At 33.8% G+C, this 18,137-nt stretch overlaps 2 protein-coding genes and 1 long non-coding RNA gene across 9 annotated transcripts; 1 reads left to right on the top strand and 2 right to left on the bottom strand.

The window, feature by feature from the left end:
* The first annotated feature begins 541 nt into the window (after positions 1-541).
* LOC130720793 (uncharacterized) lies at positions 542-1,429 on the top strand. 2 transcript variants are annotated; one of them, XR_009013239.1, is made up of 4 exons: positions 542-700; positions 855-1,068; positions 1,252-1,311; positions 1,407-1,429. It is a non-coding gene; the product is annotated as an uncharacterized LOC130720793 (long non-coding RNA). The 2 variants fall into 2 exon arrangements; XR_009013238.1 differs by lacking the exon at positions 1,407-1,429 and having other exon boundaries at positions 855-940; positions 1,007-1,068; positions 1,252-1,312.
* Positions 1,430-3,721: 2,292 nt separating this feature from the next.
* Positions 3,722-14,276, bottom strand: LOC130721319 (uncharacterized). 4 transcript variants are annotated; one of them, XM_057572086.1, is made up of 15 exons: positions 13,044-14,276; positions 12,799-12,937; positions 12,471-12,690; positions 12,299-12,399; positions 11,852-11,973; positions 11,676-11,767; positions 11,027-11,132; positions 9,264-9,418; positions 7,083-7,210; positions 6,691-6,812; positions 5,718-5,815; positions 5,366-5,610; positions 5,108-5,188; positions 4,635-5,004; positions 3,722-4,285 (listed from the first exon to the last, which is right to left on the bottom strand). In XM_057572086.1, the coding sequence occupies exons 1-15, from the start codon at positions 13,296-13,298 to the stop codon at positions 4,210-4,212; spliced, it is 2,310 nt and encodes a 769-aa protein (XP_057428069.1). In that variant the 5' UTR covers positions 13,299-14,276; the 3' UTR covers positions 3,722-4,209. The 4 variants fall into 4 exon arrangements, with proteins under 4 accessions (XP_057428069.1, XP_057428067.1, XP_057428068.1 ...); XM_057572084.1 differs by having other exon boundaries at positions 5,348-5,610; positions 13,044-14,273; XM_057572085.1 differs by having other exon boundaries at positions 5,108-5,185; positions 5,348-5,610; positions 13,044-14,272.
* Positions 14,277-14,541: 265 nt separating this feature from the next.
* LOC130721320 (transcription factor bHLH128-like) lies at positions 14,542-17,781 on the bottom strand. 3 transcript variants are annotated; one of them, XM_057572090.1, is made up of 6 exons: positions 17,320-17,781; positions 16,945-17,231; positions 16,705-16,836; positions 15,890-15,955; positions 15,157-15,225; positions 14,542-14,898 (listed from the first exon to the last, which is right to left on the bottom strand). In XM_057572090.1, the coding sequence occupies exons 1-6, from the start codon at positions 17,705-17,707 to the stop codon at positions 14,845-14,847; spliced, it is 996 nt and encodes a 331-aa protein (XP_057428073.1). In that variant the 5' UTR covers positions 17,708-17,781; the 3' UTR covers positions 14,542-14,844. The 3 variants fall into 3 exon arrangements, with proteins under 3 accessions (XP_057428073.1, XP_057428071.1, XP_057428072.1); XM_057572088.1 differs by having other exon boundaries at positions 16,945-17,237; XM_057572089.1 differs by having other exon boundaries at positions 16,945-17,234; positions 17,320-17,780.
* Positions 17,782-18,137: the final 356 nt, after the last annotated feature.

The raw sequence follows: 18,137 nt of genomic DNA on the forward strand, positions 1-18,137 counted from the left end.
ACAAGTTTCAAGCTCTAAATCATTCTAACAAATTTATGATGAGATAATTTCTCCTTAATTTTGGTTTTGTGGCCCATCATTGATAATCTATTGAATAATCATAAAAAATCTCATTAATTGTTGATTAATTTTTTTTAACTGTCCATTTATGCTGAATCAAAAGTCATCACCTATCATTAACTACTTATGGAATAGTCATTCAAAATATTATTAATTGTTGTTTAATTTTTTTTAAACTCTCCATTAATGCTGTAACAAAAGTCATCACCCATCATTGACTACCTATGGAATAATCATTCAAAATCACATTAATAGATGTTTAATATTCTTATTTATACATAAGGCTTAAAAACGAAAACTTTCTCACTTTTGTTATACGTATTTTGCTTTTTTTATGTGATTAAAATTGATTTTGCTAACCTTTCAAAAAGTACGTTTTTGAAATCAAGATTCAAAATTTAAAATTTTGACAACCTATAAATTCAAATTTTGAATATTCTTTTTGGAACAATATTCTCCTTCCTTTTTTCACATGCAAACAACATAAACCCTAATTGTTTTCATCTATATAAACTCTCTTATGTAATTCTTCTCCTCTATCATTCCATTATTTAACCATCATCTAAGAGCTTTGAAATAACTATTGTTGTGATGACTGGGAAATTGAGAAGCAAATGTTGAAAAAGCAAAAAAAGTTCAGGTATTGCTTCTGATTCAACCAGTTTCTTGCCATATCATAAGGGTATAGTTACATTTCTATGAACATTATGAAATGATCTGCAACGTGTGTGATTTATTGAAATGATTTTGATTGGAGTGATGCTTTTTTACTTTTCCTTTCTGTAATTTCATAGGCCTCATCACCATGAGACTTTTATTGCGAATTGGAATTGGGGATGGTGAGCTTATATGGAAGATTCTTCAAGAGTGAATACAACATGTGAGGTTTTTGCCCTCTTCTTGCTTTCTGTTAGATTTTGCTGAATTTTTCTGTTTGTTTTTCCAGAGTGGCTTGGTTGAGTTTTGTTCTACAATTAAAAACCAAAGAAGAGATACGAGGAAGGAGAGGTAAGCCTTATGAATTTTTTGATTCACATTTATTTTGAGCAAAGCATATTGAAACATATAACTCAGGAAAACATAAACATCTTTATATTTTAGGCATGAATCTTCATCTACTGACCTTGCTGCTTGATTTAATGTTTAGCATGTTACAATTTGGTTATACTCTTTTTCTTTTGGTGTTCACAGATTTTGGTTGATGATGACAGTGTTGAACAGTTGCGGCTTACATAATTAGTATTAAGTGATGTAAGTTAAAATAAAATTAAATACTATTATATATGCACATGCTATCATTATAGATAGTTATGTATTGTGAATTTCAATTTTTACTCTTATTTCAGGATAGTTCAGATCCGTTCATGACAACTACTTCTAGATTAAAGGCTGATGCATCTTCTTCCAACTTAGCAAAGATTGTCGTTTTATGTTGTAATTTATTTATTTATTTGTGCACTTTGAGTTATTTACTGTTTTGCGTTTAGATTATGGTGTGAATATTATAGTTTTTAGGTCATATAGAATTTTTTAGGTCATAATATTATATTTAAGCTAATGGAGTTCTTTTTTTATAAAATGTAAAAAAAAATTGAGATTTGAGTTTGAAATTTTAATTGAGTACTAAATAATAGTAATTGGAGCCTAATTTTCAGTCAGATTTTAAAACACTTGATACTTTTTTTTAACAAAATAAGCAAATCAATAATAAATATAATGGGTAGATATTAACTTTCTTATGCAAAATCAGATTTAGTTTGTGATCAATATAAATAAGAGAAATCCGTTTATTTAATGAAAAGGAAATGAATAATCAATTTTAAAAAAATCATTTTGATTGGGATACATTTAATTTCAAGGTAAAATAAATTAAAAAATGTCAATTCTGTTTTAGTGAATAAATTTGATTTCTCCTTTAATAATAATTAATGGAGTTACTTTAACTTTTTTATGTAATAAATATAAAATTTAGAATAATTCCATAGATTATGGTGTGGATATTCAATTTAATATTGAAATTTGAAATTGAAAATTGGTTGTGACTAATAGTACTTGCGTCAAAATTTATGGTGTGATATTAAAAAAAATGTAAACGCTTAATCCTTTAGTTTTAATGAAAAAAAAAAAATATTGAATTTAATGAGTGCAGTACATAATCAACTTTCTTAAGCAAAATCAGATTTAGTTAGTTATGAGTATAAATAAGGCAAATCCGTTTTTTAAGTAAAAAGGAAATGAATAATCAATTTAGAAAAAAAAACATTCTAATTGGGCAACATGAAATTTCAGAGTGGAATGATGAAAAAAAGAGTCAGTTCCGTTTTAATGAGTAGATTTTATTTTTCCTTTCATAATAATTATTGGGGTTTCTTTTACCTTTTTTAGAAAAAAGGTAAATAATGGAATGATCTCATAGATTAAGGAGTGAATATTTAATTTTATTTAATTAATTTATTATTTTTAAAATTGTAAAAAATAATTTTGCGATTTGAGTTTGAAATTTAAAATGGGTACTAAATAAAAGTAATTTGATCCAATTTTTCACTCGGATTTTAAATTATTTTGCTCAGACACAGAATACGCTTTTCTTTCCACCCTAAATCATTTGTAAATTCATTCATAATAATTAATTAGGTTTCTTTTAATTTTTTAAGAAATAAATATAATTTATAGAATGATCTCATTGATTAATGAGTTAATATTCAAGTTAATGAATTTCCTTTTTTAAAAATTGTAAAAAAAAATTGAGATTTGAGTTTGAAATTTAAAATGAGTACTAAATAATAGTAATTGAGGCCAAATTTTTAGTCAAATTTTAAAACATTTTTCTTAAATGAGTATTATATACTTATGATTAGATTACATGGTAAAAAAGTTCGACGGGGAAAAACATTCTACACAAGAAATAGTTCATGTTAAAACTAATAATTTTTGCTAACTCTTCATTCCCATCCTTCCCTTATGCTCTTAGCTTTTACCACTGTTACTAACTCTTGGGAACAATTTTTAATCTAATTTAAGTATATTTTTTATAATTTTAAAAATATTTAGGATTAAATGTATATAAAATTTTTGTCAAATTTTGCAAGTTGTGTAATACTCATTGTGGTTTTGTTTGGTTGAATGCTCATTTTTCAATTTTTCATATCTTAATTCAAGGCTTAATAGCTTTTTTGGTCCCTCACTTATCACAGTTTTGCACTTTTGATTCCCAATAAAAAAATTAGCACTTTTGGTCCTCCACATTGCTTATTTGTTTGCAAAAATGATCCTTATTTAGACGAAAACTGCAAAAGTGTGTAAATATGAGGAACTAATTTTGTTAATTTTTTCCTAAAGGGACCAAAAGTGAAAAATTGTGATAAGTGATGGACCAAAAGAGCTATTAAGCCTAATTCATTAATCGTGCTTAAATAATGAGATCAATATTCGCCGTGCAACGCACGGGGTAAAAACGCTAGTTATTGACATTTCTTGAAACTTCTCACTGATGATTTTTTTCCCTGGTCTTATATATCACTCTAACAGTAACATGTATGGAAAAACACCTTTCAATAACTTTCTAAAGCTCCCAAATACCGCCTACCTCCCATGTTTATCATACCTATTGTTTGGAACACCTGAGTACCACTGACATACATATATAGTATTTACATACATGTGTATTATTAATTTACATATATACATATATTTATCCATTACACCAGCCATTTGTCTAATAATTAGAAATATTTCAAAAAAATGATGAAGTGTATTCAACTGAGAAAGCACATATGCTATTCTTAAATGGTTATGTACTCATCGTAGGAGAGCCATCTTGTTAAAACTCAAGAGGCTCATTCCTTGTTATAGACCTTGATCTCCCTCATATGCATCACAAAACACAGAAAAAAGCAAATAATTGCTGTAAATCTCCTACAGTGGCGGGTCTAGGGAAGACACAGACCTATTACAGATCTATTGTAGGAAGTCTTGACATTTGCAATTCCATATTCCACAACTTAAACCTATAACTCTTAGTCACATAAATAGTAACTGTCACTGTTATGCCAAGGTCCCCTTCCATCACCATAGAACACGGAAAAAAAAATTAATCCATTTCATGTCACCTTTAATGCCAGAGTAAGCACTAGATTGGTCAAATATAGATCAGATCATGTGAGGTTCCATTACTTGATCTTTAGAAACTTGAGCTTTCAATATTTTTTGCAAGGCATCATGACATCTGAAAGTTGAATATTAGACCAAAAGTAAAATTAACTTCTGCAATAACTTATTAGGACTGCATCCTCTACCATTGAAATAGACAAAATAGTCCCAGAAAGATGAAAAAATGATCAATTTAGTCATTCCATCACATCTTTCATTTTTTTAAAGGACTACAATCATCACAAATTTCATATTTGAGGGACTAAATAGATCGTTTTTCATCTTTAAGACTATTTTGCTTGTTTCCATCCTTTAGGGACTAAGGTGACCAGCCTCATATGTTTCAAGAACTAAAGCAACTACATCTTTCCACCCTTCAATTTAGGTTTAGAAATGAGGAAAGAACTTGGTTTAATTTGCCATACCTCCAAGGAAGATGATCAAGGAACATGGATGGTGAAACAATAATATCTTTGAAACTTTCTCTGTTTGCTATGTAAGCTCTATGACATTTCCCCCTCTCCTGCACTCGCCAATATGTCTTAAGATCAGTTTGAGGTCTTTTCTGCTCCGGGACAATATGAATCAAAAGTCCTGGCAGATACATCTCTGGGGGGTCACCAGCGGACTGATTTTCAGAATTTGGAACTGTATCTATAAACTGACATACAGGATCATCGATTGAATGTACATCTAAAGCAAAAGGATTTATAAATTCAGCATTATCAATTTCAACAATATGGTCCCTTTCCCTAGCGTCATTCCAGAGTGAAAATTCTCCATGCTCATTGCCGCCTGCAATATAACAAAAATAAACAACATACACTATCACCACGCCAACAATCAGAATAATAAAATGATTTGCAATCTTCACAACCAAAAGGATGCTTATATTCACCTAGCTCAGCTGCAACAAGAAAATCCCTTTTAGTAGGCTCATTCCAGAGTGAAACTTCTAGAGCCTCTTGTTCTCTGCCTGCTGCAAAGAGGGGAAATCTTTTTAGAAAAGGCACCTTTCAAGTTTCACCAACCTAATCTGATGAATCATATGAAGTAACGCCAATGGTTTCCATCACCCATAATAGTAGCAACAATATGCACTGTTCAACATGCCTACTATCTTACTAAGATGAACAACCTTTATTATCAATCTCACACTGGCTACTGCAGATTTGATGGTTAAGATTGTCCTGGTCAATGCCCCCTGAGTAATAATCAGATTCATCCTCTGCCTGCTTATTCCTCTGAAAGTTGCTTATATATAGAAACCGACGGGCAAGTCTGAAAATCACAGCACTATCCACTTTAGGATCTTGTGATAATGATGTGATTGCAGCTGCCCTTAGCCTCATAATCGATCCAATTGAAAGGCGAGATGAAAATTCATTTCCAAATATAATGCTGCATTGTAAAGAATGAGAGCAAGTAGCACAGGAAACTGAAAATGTTAAAAAAAAAAAAGAAAAAAGCAAATCAACCACAATCAAACTTTTCACTAGTACAATTACCTTGTTACAAATTCTGAACATGCATTTGCCACAACTAAATCCACACATGGGAGTGGTCCATATGAGTAAACATGCAGATTAGGGTAGCGATTATAAAGCTGTGGAAAAGCTCAGCAGTTTATTTAAAACTGAAATCAAATGTTGAGAAGATAATGTAGCATGTAAAACGGAAAGACAAAGAATATTAACAAAAAAAAGAGACAAGGTAAAGAAGACATGGAAAATATTAAGGAAAAAAAACAGGGAAATGGAATGGAAAACCATTTCATTAACTAACAGTGGTAAAACTGAACATGTATTAAATTTCAGTACTAAAAATATTTCATTTGAAGTTGTAAATGAATAGAATACTAAAGGAAACTATTTAAATTTAATAAAATAAAATGATGCAATACTAGAGGAGAAAGAGAAAAATTGCGACTTAAATAAGAAATTATTTACAAACTGAATTTATTAAATGGTCTCCCATGTATGGATGTTTTTTTTAACAACATTAAATCATTTTCAGTGCTTAATTTTCCCCTTTTTCAATCAGCCACTATATTTTATCTAACTTGGGTAAATTTTGAAATGCATAACTAAACCAATAATAACAAAATTAAGGTAAAAACTTATATCTAATTTCCTAGGATAAATACACTAGTTGAAACAGAAGCAATGTGCTTACTTTACATATTCAGTCAATAGCATAAAATGATCTACGCACTTCTACATGATTTAAAGGTTTTGTTCCAGATTTTTGGCTAAGTAAGTCAAGTTAATCAAAACACTAATACGAATGGGAAGCCTATCTAACATTGCATGTAAATTTGCATGTACAATATGTATTTTCTAAGGAAGCAAGGAAGACTTGTTTTCTATACACAAAACCCTTTCAATGAATACTTAGTGCAATCAAAATGCGAAGATTAAATTTACTGAGGAAGCAAAATTAGAAAGTACGTTTATCCTTTTTAGGTGAGAAATGTCATACTCGTATTCCAAGCAATGCAGCTATAGAGCCCCCAAGGGAATGCCCAACAATGCGGACGTTATACCCAAAGCATTCACAACCAACTCCCAGTAATTTAGAAAGAAGTCCGTATGATTCAGAGTCTGCATTTCCATTTGAAATACAATTATTGTTAAAAACTTTGTTTATTTTATGTAAGAAAGCCAAAAAATAAAATAAAATAAATGAACTTTATTTTGGGCATTTATACATAAAAAGTACAATGTTGAACTTAATTACAGAGCCATATTTCACTCTCACAAATAACCAAAGTGATTGGCCATAGAAAGCAGGAGAGAGTGGAAGAAAAATATATTTGACAAGATAAACTCTCTAGAAAAACATGAGTTTAGAGAACCTGAAGTATTTCCTACCTTGCTCTCCAGGATTTCCTTCAATCTGCATAAAAACCTCTCGTGCAGCCTCAACTATACCTGAATGCCCAAAGTGGGGGAATGATGAAGTCACGTTTTTCCTTATATTAGAATGAATGTGATTGCAGCTGCAAACGGGAACATAAAATATTTCATTGAGAGACCAAAAATTTGTGTTCGAACATGTATAAGATCTATACAATTTGGGGAAGATAACAAATAACACATTGAAACTGAAATTGTAAGATATATGTAAGCTATACAAAAGAGAAGATATGAAGGTTCCCTTGATGCTTTCTGCAGATACAAAGAACTCTAGGGATGTCATTAGCAATTGTCTGAGGCTTAAAAACATAGTTGATGGTTATGCTGCATGGCAAGTCATAATTCAAGTTCCTAGTTATGTGACCAATAGGAGAGTCATTCAAAAACCATATTTCTGATTTGACTCCAATACAGGAGAATATGCAGCTGTCCTAAATTTTGGCAGGTCAAGATATTAAGTTGCACCTTAACATTATGTGATTTATCAATTGTTTGTGTTTATGTATTGTTCATTCAGATTAAGAACTGGTTAATGACAAGAATAAGTTGTTCCAAAAACTGAGCTATTTTGCATTGCTAAAAACATTACAATCTTGGTACTTCCATAAGCTGCCCACAATACATTATCCCAACATTCTTCTAAGGGCACAGTATGTTAAAAAATCAAGCATGTTATCATCGTAAGCAGCTGCGAAGAAGGCATAAGTAAACTAAAAGAACATCTCTTTGATCACTTTCACACAAAAGACTTCTGCATACTCAAATATTGTCCTACAGGTGTACCCTACTCAATTGTATGGCGATGTTATTATAAATGTATTAACCGTATAATTTTTCCAAATTCCTAACATCATTTTTATATTCCCACTAAGTGGGCTTTCTCACACTACTTCTCTACACATCCCAGTTCCTATCAAGCATACGATCAACAATTATCTCTTGACATGATTTATTGTTATTCGAGAAAAAAAATATAGCTTCAGTTAATAGATAAAAAAAAGTTCTGGAAAGTCATGGAATAACCCTAGAATCCTTGTGTACTACCTCCGGTCCTATTTATAAGCATGAAAGAGAAGAAAATTTTTGGTCCTTTTTATAAGAACCAAATGAAAGTTTGAGCTATATTAATTATTTTTTTCCCATGATGCCCTTATTAATTCTAATTTGTTAAATGTGTCTCATTAATTATTCTCTCTCTTTCCCACTTTCCAACACTAATAACAAAGGGTAATTTTGGAAGTTTATTTTGATTCAAGACATATTTAATGCATATTATCTAGTTTAACTACATTTCTTAAACTAGTGTGAATTTTTTTTTTGTTGCTTATAAATAGGACCGGAGGTAGTCTAATTATTCTACAACACAAAACAATACCTGATCAAGTAGGCATTTTTCTTAGATGTCTAGAAGATCCAAACAGAATGTGAGGATAGTTGTGTCATGGGTTCCACTTATTTTAACAAAAAATTATAATAACTCTTGGAACTCGGGTTAGACATAACTCTACCCCAAAAGCTAGCTCAAGGGTGAGGATTGATCTGCCATATATAAGGATTTATTTAGCCATATCTGTAGTCAATGTGGAGCCTTAGCACCCCCATCGCGCCCGGGACCGGACATCTAGAGCGTGAAATTTGGAGGATTGGACATATGCAGGTGCCCATTTACAGGTTATCTCCAATAAACGAATCTATGATTGGCTCTGATACCATCTTAGAATTCGGGTTAGGTCTAACTCTATCCAAAAACCTAGCTCGGGTATGAGGATTGCTCTACCATAAATAAAAAATTATTTAGTTGAAAGCATAGTTAAAAAATTATTTAGTTCAATGTGGGAGGTTAACAATAACAAAGTTGAAAGCATAATTGTTGGACTATATCATCCCCCTCTTCACATGGAAAACCTTGTCTGTGACTCTTATTTAATGCAATTCCATATTCTTCGGGTGAATGTATATGTATTCATTTATATGCATGCGTTTATGAGCTGTGGGTATTAAAACGTTTACAACTCATGTGAATTTTATAAGTGAATTAATTGGGAAATCTTATGTTACTTTTCACGTTCACCTTAGATCTCTATATATGTTTGAGAATGTATTCAAAGGGTGAAAAAGAGGGAGAAAAATAGATACTTAATCAAACCACCCAAGTCTTCTGCAGAAAGAGTGCATTCCTTGCATAATCCATCAGTTATTAGGTCCTCAGGGGTTTCAGTTCCACGTATAGCAATGACTACAGATTGTAGGTGATGTAGAACCACAATAAAATAAGCAGCTTCACACTTGACCTGGTATGGGTATCGGGAAAAAAAAAACCTTTATAATTATATACTCAGCCAGTAAAATGTAAAAACAGAAATATGAACAATATCATAAACAAATTGAGTATTCTCAAGCTGGATAGCTCAGACTTTTCCCGCATTTAAAATTAACTATTTAATATCATTTTGAATCAAAATATCAAGACATATATACTGATTAATCCAAATGTAAACAGGCACACAACAGTTAGTAAGTTTTCATTTAGTATCAAATTAGCTTCCATAATAAATCAAAACCTGTTTGTTACATAATTCTGACCTGGCTAGTCCAATTATTATGTTCATATTTATCAAATTAGTATATTATTATATTGAGAAACACAGATCCAGTTTACAACGATACAGAGAATTCTATAAATAAGAGCTAACTCTACCCCAAGACCAAACTTAGGGGTGAGAAATGAGAAATGCTCTACCCTTTATTTTAAATATATCTCTATTCCATGTGGGATCTTAACGCACCCCCTCACGCCCAGGACTAGACATCTGCAGGCCCAATAACCAAAGTTAGGATAGGCTCTGATACCATCTTAGAACTTGGGCTAGAACACTCTACACCAAAAACTAGCTTAGTGGTGAAGATTGTTCTACCATTTATAAGGACTATTTTGGCCATATATCTGGCCAATGTGAGACCTTAACAATAAAAACATATAATATATCCTCCTTAGCACGCAAGTGCATACGAACAAAAAAGCACCGAGTATAGTACACCGGGGTAACCAATCCCTTGAAATATCTATCGAAGAAACAGCCTTAGGAAGGGAAATTATTTAATTAAAAAAGTGATAAGTTGCTCAGTGCTATAATGGCTTACTTTCCTTGATTCTAACAAAGTGCCTAAAGCTAAAGGCTTAAAAGCATTTTCGGTCCTCCACGAATTCGAATTGTGCAATATGAGTCCTTAAAGAATTTTATTAGCATTTTCAGTCCTAGACATTATCCTCCGTTGACCATTTCGGTCCTCATTGTTTTTCCGTCAAAAATCTAACGATTTCTGGAAAATTCAGAAGCATCCATACACTACTTTATCTTCTTCATACATCATTCCATCATCTTAAAGAAAAACAACAAAATCCAAAAAACCATAACTCGCGCACCTCAAATCCAAAAAAAACATAACCCACCCACCCTGAAATCCGAAATGGCAGAGATATCAATTGCTTAAGAAAAACATTTTTTATCTCCAAATATTACATCTTATCATTTTATGATAAGATCTTATGATATGTTCCCACAACATATCATAAGAGGGATGTTCCCATTGTGGTTTGGTGTATGCGTTAGCTCATCAAAACTAAAGAAAAGAAATTATACTATTGCTGTCTTCCCTTTGCTTTTTGTGAGTGTTTTATTCTTGATGATGAGCTCCATTCAAACAAAATGGTTGCAAAATCTTTTCAGCATTAAGTTATTTATGATAACCGGTATTCAAGTCCCTCCCCCTTTTTATCTTTGGAAAACCTAGAGAGTCTCCCAGCTCAATTTCATTCTTTTTTATTTTGAATGGTCAGCCTGTATCCTATGGCCAAAGCATCTCATGTAGAGCACATTTGGATATTTAAATTCTCTAACCTGCTTGACTCGCCCATGTCTAAGCGCCTCTGGAGGCAAATTGACATACTTTAGGAAGGCCGCAGCATGACCTCGCCACCAGTTATCACCGTCCAATACAGGTCGTCTAAGATGATAAAATAGGTACATTAATTCACAATGTTGAAAATGAAAATATTTGAAGTCATGCATACTGAAAACGATTGCAGAAGAGATATACAAGTATACCTACTGTAGACCACATGTTAATTCATGCATACTGAAAAGGGTTGCAGTATATTTTACATACAATACGTATCATCTATATTATTTTTACAAGAACTATCCCAAAAGCTTAAGCCGTCGGTAAATTGTTTATTCAATATGATCAATCATGTATAAGATTTACAATCACTAATATTAAGTAACTATATAAATAAGGAAATCAAGTAAGGATAACAAAATAAATACTTTCTAAATAGATGATATTCTCATATGCTTACAAACACAATCAAACTAGAGAAACACATACACAATACAGTAGAGCCCTCTAAGGGACCATTTCTAAGTAATGAACCACTAAGGTGTAATTATTCAACTCCTAACACGTAAATTAAGAAGTTCAATTCAGGCTATTAAGAATTCAGATATAATAATATACCATAAAATTGAACATCCAACTAATTACCACCTATTGCGTGTCCAAGGAGACAAAATCCCTTGTCTATAGAGCCATGCACAAGGAAATATGAAAGGATTTCGTCCAACATCAAGTAATGGACCCTGCATCATTGAACACAGAATAAATGTTCAAAGAAAGTTAGTAAAAACAAAACATTAATTTAGAATATTTTTTAATAGCAATACTGTGTATGCAGCTTCAGCAAATTTATGAAGAGTTGCAGCCTCCCTAATTCGCATCTCCGGTGCTTCAATGGACTCTTCACAGGATTCTGAAGATTTTTCGTTGCATTGAAGTAAAGCTAAAGCTGAACAACAAAAACTTCAATGTCATAAATTACGAAGAGGTAAAATGAAGCAGAAGTTGAAGTGGTTTAGGGTATACTCTTGATGAAAATTGGTAAGATCAACATTGTCATAATAAATTGTAATGTCATTCATTACAATTGGCAAATAACGCAATTTAGTGATTTCATTAAACCTTATTTGAAATAGCTACCCTACATAAACTGCAAGGCTGATCAGCAGACTAACTCATTTACTACACTAAATTTGGTGTATGTAGCATAGATTGAAGTTCAAAATCTCTTGAGGATGACAATGCACAAGTTACAGAGCAACATCTGAACAAACCTGCCAAGAGTTCCATATGGCCAGTACCGGAAGCTCGATAAGCAACAAGGTCACCTAACAATCGTGCAACAGAATAGACTTCATCTTCTTCCAAGGCAGTCCTAGAAAAGAGCAGGTGTTACTTAAGAGTTAAAATAAAGTTAGCAGTTAGTTGTATAAGTGAGGTGCATACAAGTATTTGAGGCGTCCTAGACAACACAAGGTCTCGCGTATGCCATGATCGAAGACCTCCCTATAGTGGGATTTCCAAGCATTATCATGGGTTTGATAGAAAGATCTCCATTGGAGAACATCAGATCCCGTAAAGCACTGTGCTATAGCGACAGAACACACCATGATGATGAATAGAGAGAGTAACTTGTGGTTGGACCAGTCAGATTTCAATTTCAATACTGCATTAGAAGAACAGGCATGCATAAGATAAGATTGGTTATAAAGTGGAAGGAAGGTGAAGTGGTGACATGAAGAAGAGAGATGAAGGAAGGAAGGAACTCACCAACCTAAAAGACAATGATTAGATGTTGTATCTTTGGAGAAATAGTGAAGAAAGTTGAGGAGGAGGTAAGTTGCGGAGAGAAATTGCAGGACAGTAACCATGACAGTAAATCGACTCCACCAGAGCCATTTCTTATACCTTGCCTATAGTATATCTTGGAAAATAATTAATTAATACGTATGAAATGAATGAATGAATGAATGAATATTAAGAAGAATAAATAACAAGTAGACTGACTACACAACACACCCGTCTGTTGAGGCGTAAAAGGAGGTCGGAGGTGTCGTCGAGAATGAGCTTGGCAGCGGCATCCTGTGCAAAAGCGGTTTGAAACATGACGACAATCCTGATAAGAGAGGCGATGGAAACAGCCACGAATGGGAGCAACAAGCGCCGATCACAGAGACGGAAAGTGTGCAAAATGAGAAAACCACCCAGGACGAACACCAACACATTGCAAAACCCCAAAACGATGCTGCTGCATCTCACTTTTCTGATCTCCATTGCAATTGCAATTGCATTGCGTTTGCCCCCTCTCTTCTCCTCCGCGAATCAATGAGACTATTGTTGTTTTGTTTTGGTTTTGGTTTTGCTATTCCTATTCTTAATCTTAACGAACCAAACTAAATCCATCACCGTCCGTCCGTTTCCCAATTGCGCAATATAATCCTAGTCCTAGCTTTTCTTTCTGCTTGCGTCCGTCTAAACCAACTAAGGATTCCAATATCACAAGTTTTTTTTAAATGAATATGAATATCACATGCAAGTTAAATTCAGATTTTAAAATATAATATACTTTAATACAAAACTAACTTAATCATTAAAAACTAATCATAAAACACCTAAACTCTCAATATTCACCCGAGACCCAACTTACTTCTAAGTGGAGAGAGATTGTTTTTTATTCCTTTCTCATTCGACTATACATGAGTTGCAATATGTGCAATTGAGAAATCAAAATTGCGCCTTACGCAACAACAAATGGGGTTAAATGAACAACCCCAAGAACATGGGAAGCAAATGCCGGTTTTTATACAACCCAACAAACAACATAAGAAAGTTGACAAGGTAAGCGAAGGCAGCAATGGTGGAAGTGGGAGCGGTGAATTAGTCGTCAATTGCAAAAGTGGTGGAGATGGTAGCAATGGTAGAGAAGATGGTTGCTGATGCAAAGGAGGCAAGGTACTACGACAAAGATGGCCGAGGTGGAGGTAAGGGCGACTGAGTGGGGAACAAACTGAAAAAAGGGAAGAAACCTAGACTAAAAGGGGAAACTAACTTACTTGCATAGCTAAACCTCCAAATGTGAAAGAGAATTCACTATTGTGGGGAAATAAAACATCTATCAAGTAAAAGGGAAAGTCTACCTAGAGAAAGAGGAATGGGTGGCGGCATCGTCACCAAAGCTCTTTCTTGCTCTTAAGCTCAGTTAGTGCGGAAAAAAAAACTTTATCATAAAAGCACCTGATTTTGTAAAAACATAATCAAATTATATGATTTCATGATATTCAAACAAAATATAGGGATGAAATTCTGTTGAGGAAAATGTTAAACAATACCCTTCTAAACTTAGAACAACTATTTCATTAGCTCAGAAATTATTCAACAATCAAATATGATAATTATTTTGTGTGAATATGGATAGAATTGAATTTATAGTACCAATACTCGTACTTATTATACCTGTAAAATTAAGGTAAATACTTATTCATTGTCGGTAACTTTTATGATTTATTACTAGTACCAATTTTCATTGAATCAAACTTGGAACAGGATTTATCATTTTATTCTTACTCATCCCACTCTTTCTTTCATTCTTCACATTCCATAAAGGTTAATTGTATTATTCATCGTATCAGATATACCCAAACAAGAATACAAATTAAGGTCAACAGAAAATCAACCTCGACTTTTTTCTAGACTACCACAGGTAGATTACAACGTACACTGTACAGCTGTAGTAGAATTGATACATAAGCAGTTCCCTACTTTGCCATCAAAACCTTGACTTCTATGCGGATTGCCATAGAATCCCGTAAAACTAAATAAGTTATGTGCTTTGTTTGCATCCGCAGGTGCAATTCTCAAGTTCGGTATGAAGCTTCTGAAAGAGGGTGAAAAGATAATGTAATCAACATCAACAGAGGTATTAACAATTAACTAATGCTTCAATTTATAATTTGTAATCCTTATTCTTAAAGATGTGAAAATTTCATAAAATCACAAATTGCATACCAGCTTTACTAAAAGTTACCGATAACCAATTTTTAATTTTAAGAATACCGCATTCATGTGTAGCATTTTTTTTTATTTGGGAATCAAAGCTATTCTACACACTAAATGCTAAGGTACTTCTACACACCTGAACTTGACCTTGAAGACCTTTAATATGTTGAACGGCCAAATCCAGCATGTCTGCATAACTTGTTTGCTACAATGACATTTTGAAACAACATTAAGCCACCAATAATATATATTATTTACTCACTCTTTCGACATAATATTATCACTCTTTACCCAATTAAATCTAATATACATTCATAGTTCATACTCATTTATAGAAGGGATTTGTAAATGCTCTAGTGGCATGAGCCATATACCTATTTTGTAACTATAAACTGATGTAACTTAGTATAGGTTAAAATGGAAACTCTTGAACATAAATCTTACTTAAGAGAAATGAACCAGGAGAGCGGAAGTAAAAGCAAAATTCTAATTCCAAATAATGCTTCAAGCTAAAGCAAGATTGAGCATGAAAAAATTGAAATTCATTGCCGAGAAAGCATGGAGCTTGTCTTTTCTGAGCTTCATCTTACACCTCAGTGTTTATATGAGAGGTTCAATGCCAATTCAAGCTTTAGTAATTTAAACAAGGACTTGTAGTTATGGAGTTTCATCATAATTTGATCCTAAAGGTAATCATAACTGATAGGCAGCAGAATGTATCCCGGTAGTCCTTAGAACAGGAAATTAAACAGTATTGACAATGCATTGGAAACTTACTGCTGATGACAAAACATAAGTACCAAACCTATTGTTAACTAAAGAATGTTAGCAGGCCCAAATAGAACAGCTAAAGAAGAAAGTACCAATACCTTATCCATATTAGGTACAAGGTCCTGTAATTTTTTCAACTTCCCACTTATTCTAGTTCTTCTCTCCTGTATATATATATATATGAAAAAAATTGAGAATCATTGTTCATGGATTTTGATTAATATACAATCCATATGAAACCAGAGAAATATGAACAGATAAGATCATAAGATATAAAACAATTAAGTTAGACCCATCCCATTTGGCCCCTCTAACCAGTGGATTTTTGAATCCTAACCACAAATCTTAAATGATGTGGGTTATGGCTAGGGCCAACATGGGTCAGCCTAAACTGAATTTATTTAACTTTTTGATAGAAATTTATTCTATCCCACAAAGAGAAGTAGACAAAAGAAACATTTTCTTTCTCTTTTCCAGCTATTTCTCAGCAGGCAAACACGACTAAACGCTCTTCCTAATTCCTCCCTGATATAAGTTTTGATCCTCTCATGAATTCCTAGTTGATGCCTTTAGTTGGCAAAGATTGGACAGAGCCGGAGTGGGAAGGCTTTCTCCCTAATAAGGTATGTGTATTCCTTTTATATTCACATCTAAATTTATGCCAATTGAGATGAAGTAGGGGTTGTCAATGTATGTCCTCATTTGACGAGGAAAATAGCAACAGATCTTCCAAGGATCTTTTTCTAAGAAGCATCGTGTGTAGTGGAGGTGTAATACAATTTCCTATTTGATGGATGTTGGTGCCAGCCATTTCATTATGTTTGAGTTGAGAGTGAGGGTAGTCTGGTTCTGGTGTATGAGAAATGACAGTTAATATAATATAAAGGCTATATAGTGAGATTAAGAAAGTGACCCGTTCAGCAATACTGCGGGGATGAGTAGCGCAGCCTCGTTTAGCACGGATTTTACAAGGGACGGAATCTTGAGGAATGTGCAACATGTTCTCGACGGCTGCCATTTCCAGAGTTGTCTGAGGCATACTAAACTGAACAATACAATACAATACAATACAATACAATACATACATCATTTTACATACTGCATAATAATGAATGAAGTTAAGCGATAATATATAGTTGAAGTTAGAAGGTACCTGAGAATCGAGGGCGGTGAGAAAATCAGGATCGTTAGTTTTGGAACGCTTAGGAGGAGCAGAAAAGACGATGGAATTATCCCCATCTTGACCCCGACCCCCCCAGGGCTGGTGTTGGGTCCCATAAGAGGTGGAGGCATCAACAACAAGATTTTCGGATATCCGAGAGAGACATTCTTGGCCTTGTGCCGTGAAGCTCAATTCAGATTTCAACCTCGATCCTCCTCCTCCTCCTTGAGATTGAGAATGAGAATGAGAATGTGAGCTTCCCCTGGTGATGGTGAACCCTGCTGCTGCCAAGAACAAGAATGAATGAATGAATGAATGATATAGTAGCAATAAATGAATAGATTAGATTAGATAGTACTGACTCACCATTGAGATTGGAATTGTGATTGTGATTGTGATTGTGATTGTGATTGTGATTGTGAGAGAGGAAGCCGGCGGGAGAGCTCTTCTGACGGAGCAAGGAGGCGGATCCAGCAGAATTAAGAAAGGCGTCATGGTGGTATGAAGTAGGAGAAGATCTGATGTTATGCTCTTTGCAGGTTGTATCGGAAGAAGAGTCCCCGGAGGAAGAGTAGTAGTGAGCTTGGGCCCCACCCCCACCCCCGGGGGGAAGAAGACGCGATCCACCTGCTGCTAAGACAGCCTCGACGGTGCTGTTGAGGAGAGAGCTTGGTGCGGAGCCGTAGCGGGTCAAGCCAGTGCCTGTCTGGGAGGAGGAGGAGGAGGAAGAAGAAGAGGAATGATGAGGATACATTGAATTGGATTTGGATTTGGAATTGGAAATGGATTGAATGAGAGCGAGATGGAAATGGAAATAGAAACACAAGTGGTCGGATTCGGATAAATGAATAATATATAATATATAATATAATAATGAAAGTAAAGGAAGGAAGCAAGTTGGGTAGTGCCAGTGGGGGAGATTACTATTACTATTACTATTACTATTAGATTAGAATTAGAAAAAAAGGAAAGGAAGATGCCAATTGCAGGCAGGCAGGCAAGAATAGAATAGAGCCACTTGCAAGATGAAATGAATATAGTACTCTACTCCACTCCCACTGGTTATGGTTAACGCGCGCTGCTATCTGCTATCTAGTGGAAGTGCGCTCGTGATCATCATATCATACCACTTGCATCCATCTATATTCTATCACGTGTCCTTTTTCACTTTCACAACTGGCGGC

This window comes from Lotus japonicus, chromosome 5 (assembly GCF_012489685.1).
Source record: "Lotus japonicus ecotype B-129 chromosome 5, LjGifu_v1.2".
NCBI lineage: Eukaryota > Viridiplantae > Streptophyta > Magnoliopsida > Fabales > Fabaceae > Lotus > Lotus japonicus.

What these genes read in the sequence shown, in the direction of transcription:
- LOC130721319 (XM_057572084.1), bottom strand. Translation starts at nt 13,298, where the DNA reads ATGGAGATCAGAAAAGTGAGATGCAGCAGCATCGTTTTGGGGTTTTGC. An exon ending in TGTTCAGAATTTGTAACAAG is followed by an intron (nt 5,611 to 5,717) that starts GTAATTGTACTA and finishes TTTACAATGCAG; the next exon opens with CATTATATTTGGAAATGAAT. An exon ending in TCTTGTTGCAGCTGAGCTAG is followed by an intron (nt 5,005 to 5,107) that starts GTGAATATAAGC and finishes GTTATATTGCAG; the next exon opens with GCGGCAATGAGCATGGAGAA.
- LOC130721320 (XM_057572088.1), bottom strand. Translation starts at nt 17,707, where the DNA reads ATGTATCCTCATCATTCCTCTTCTTCTTCCTCCTCCTCCTCCTCCCAG. An exon ending in TCACCGCCCTCGATTCTCAG is followed by an intron (nt 16,837 to 16,944) that starts GTACCTTCTAAC and finishes TGTATTGTTCAG; the next exon opens with TTTAGTATGCCTCAGACAAC. An exon ending in GTCTTCAAGGTCAAGTTCAG is followed by an intron (nt 14,899 to 15,156) that starts GTGTGTAGAAGT and finishes ACCCTCTTTCAG; the next exon opens with AAGCTTCATACCGAACTTGA.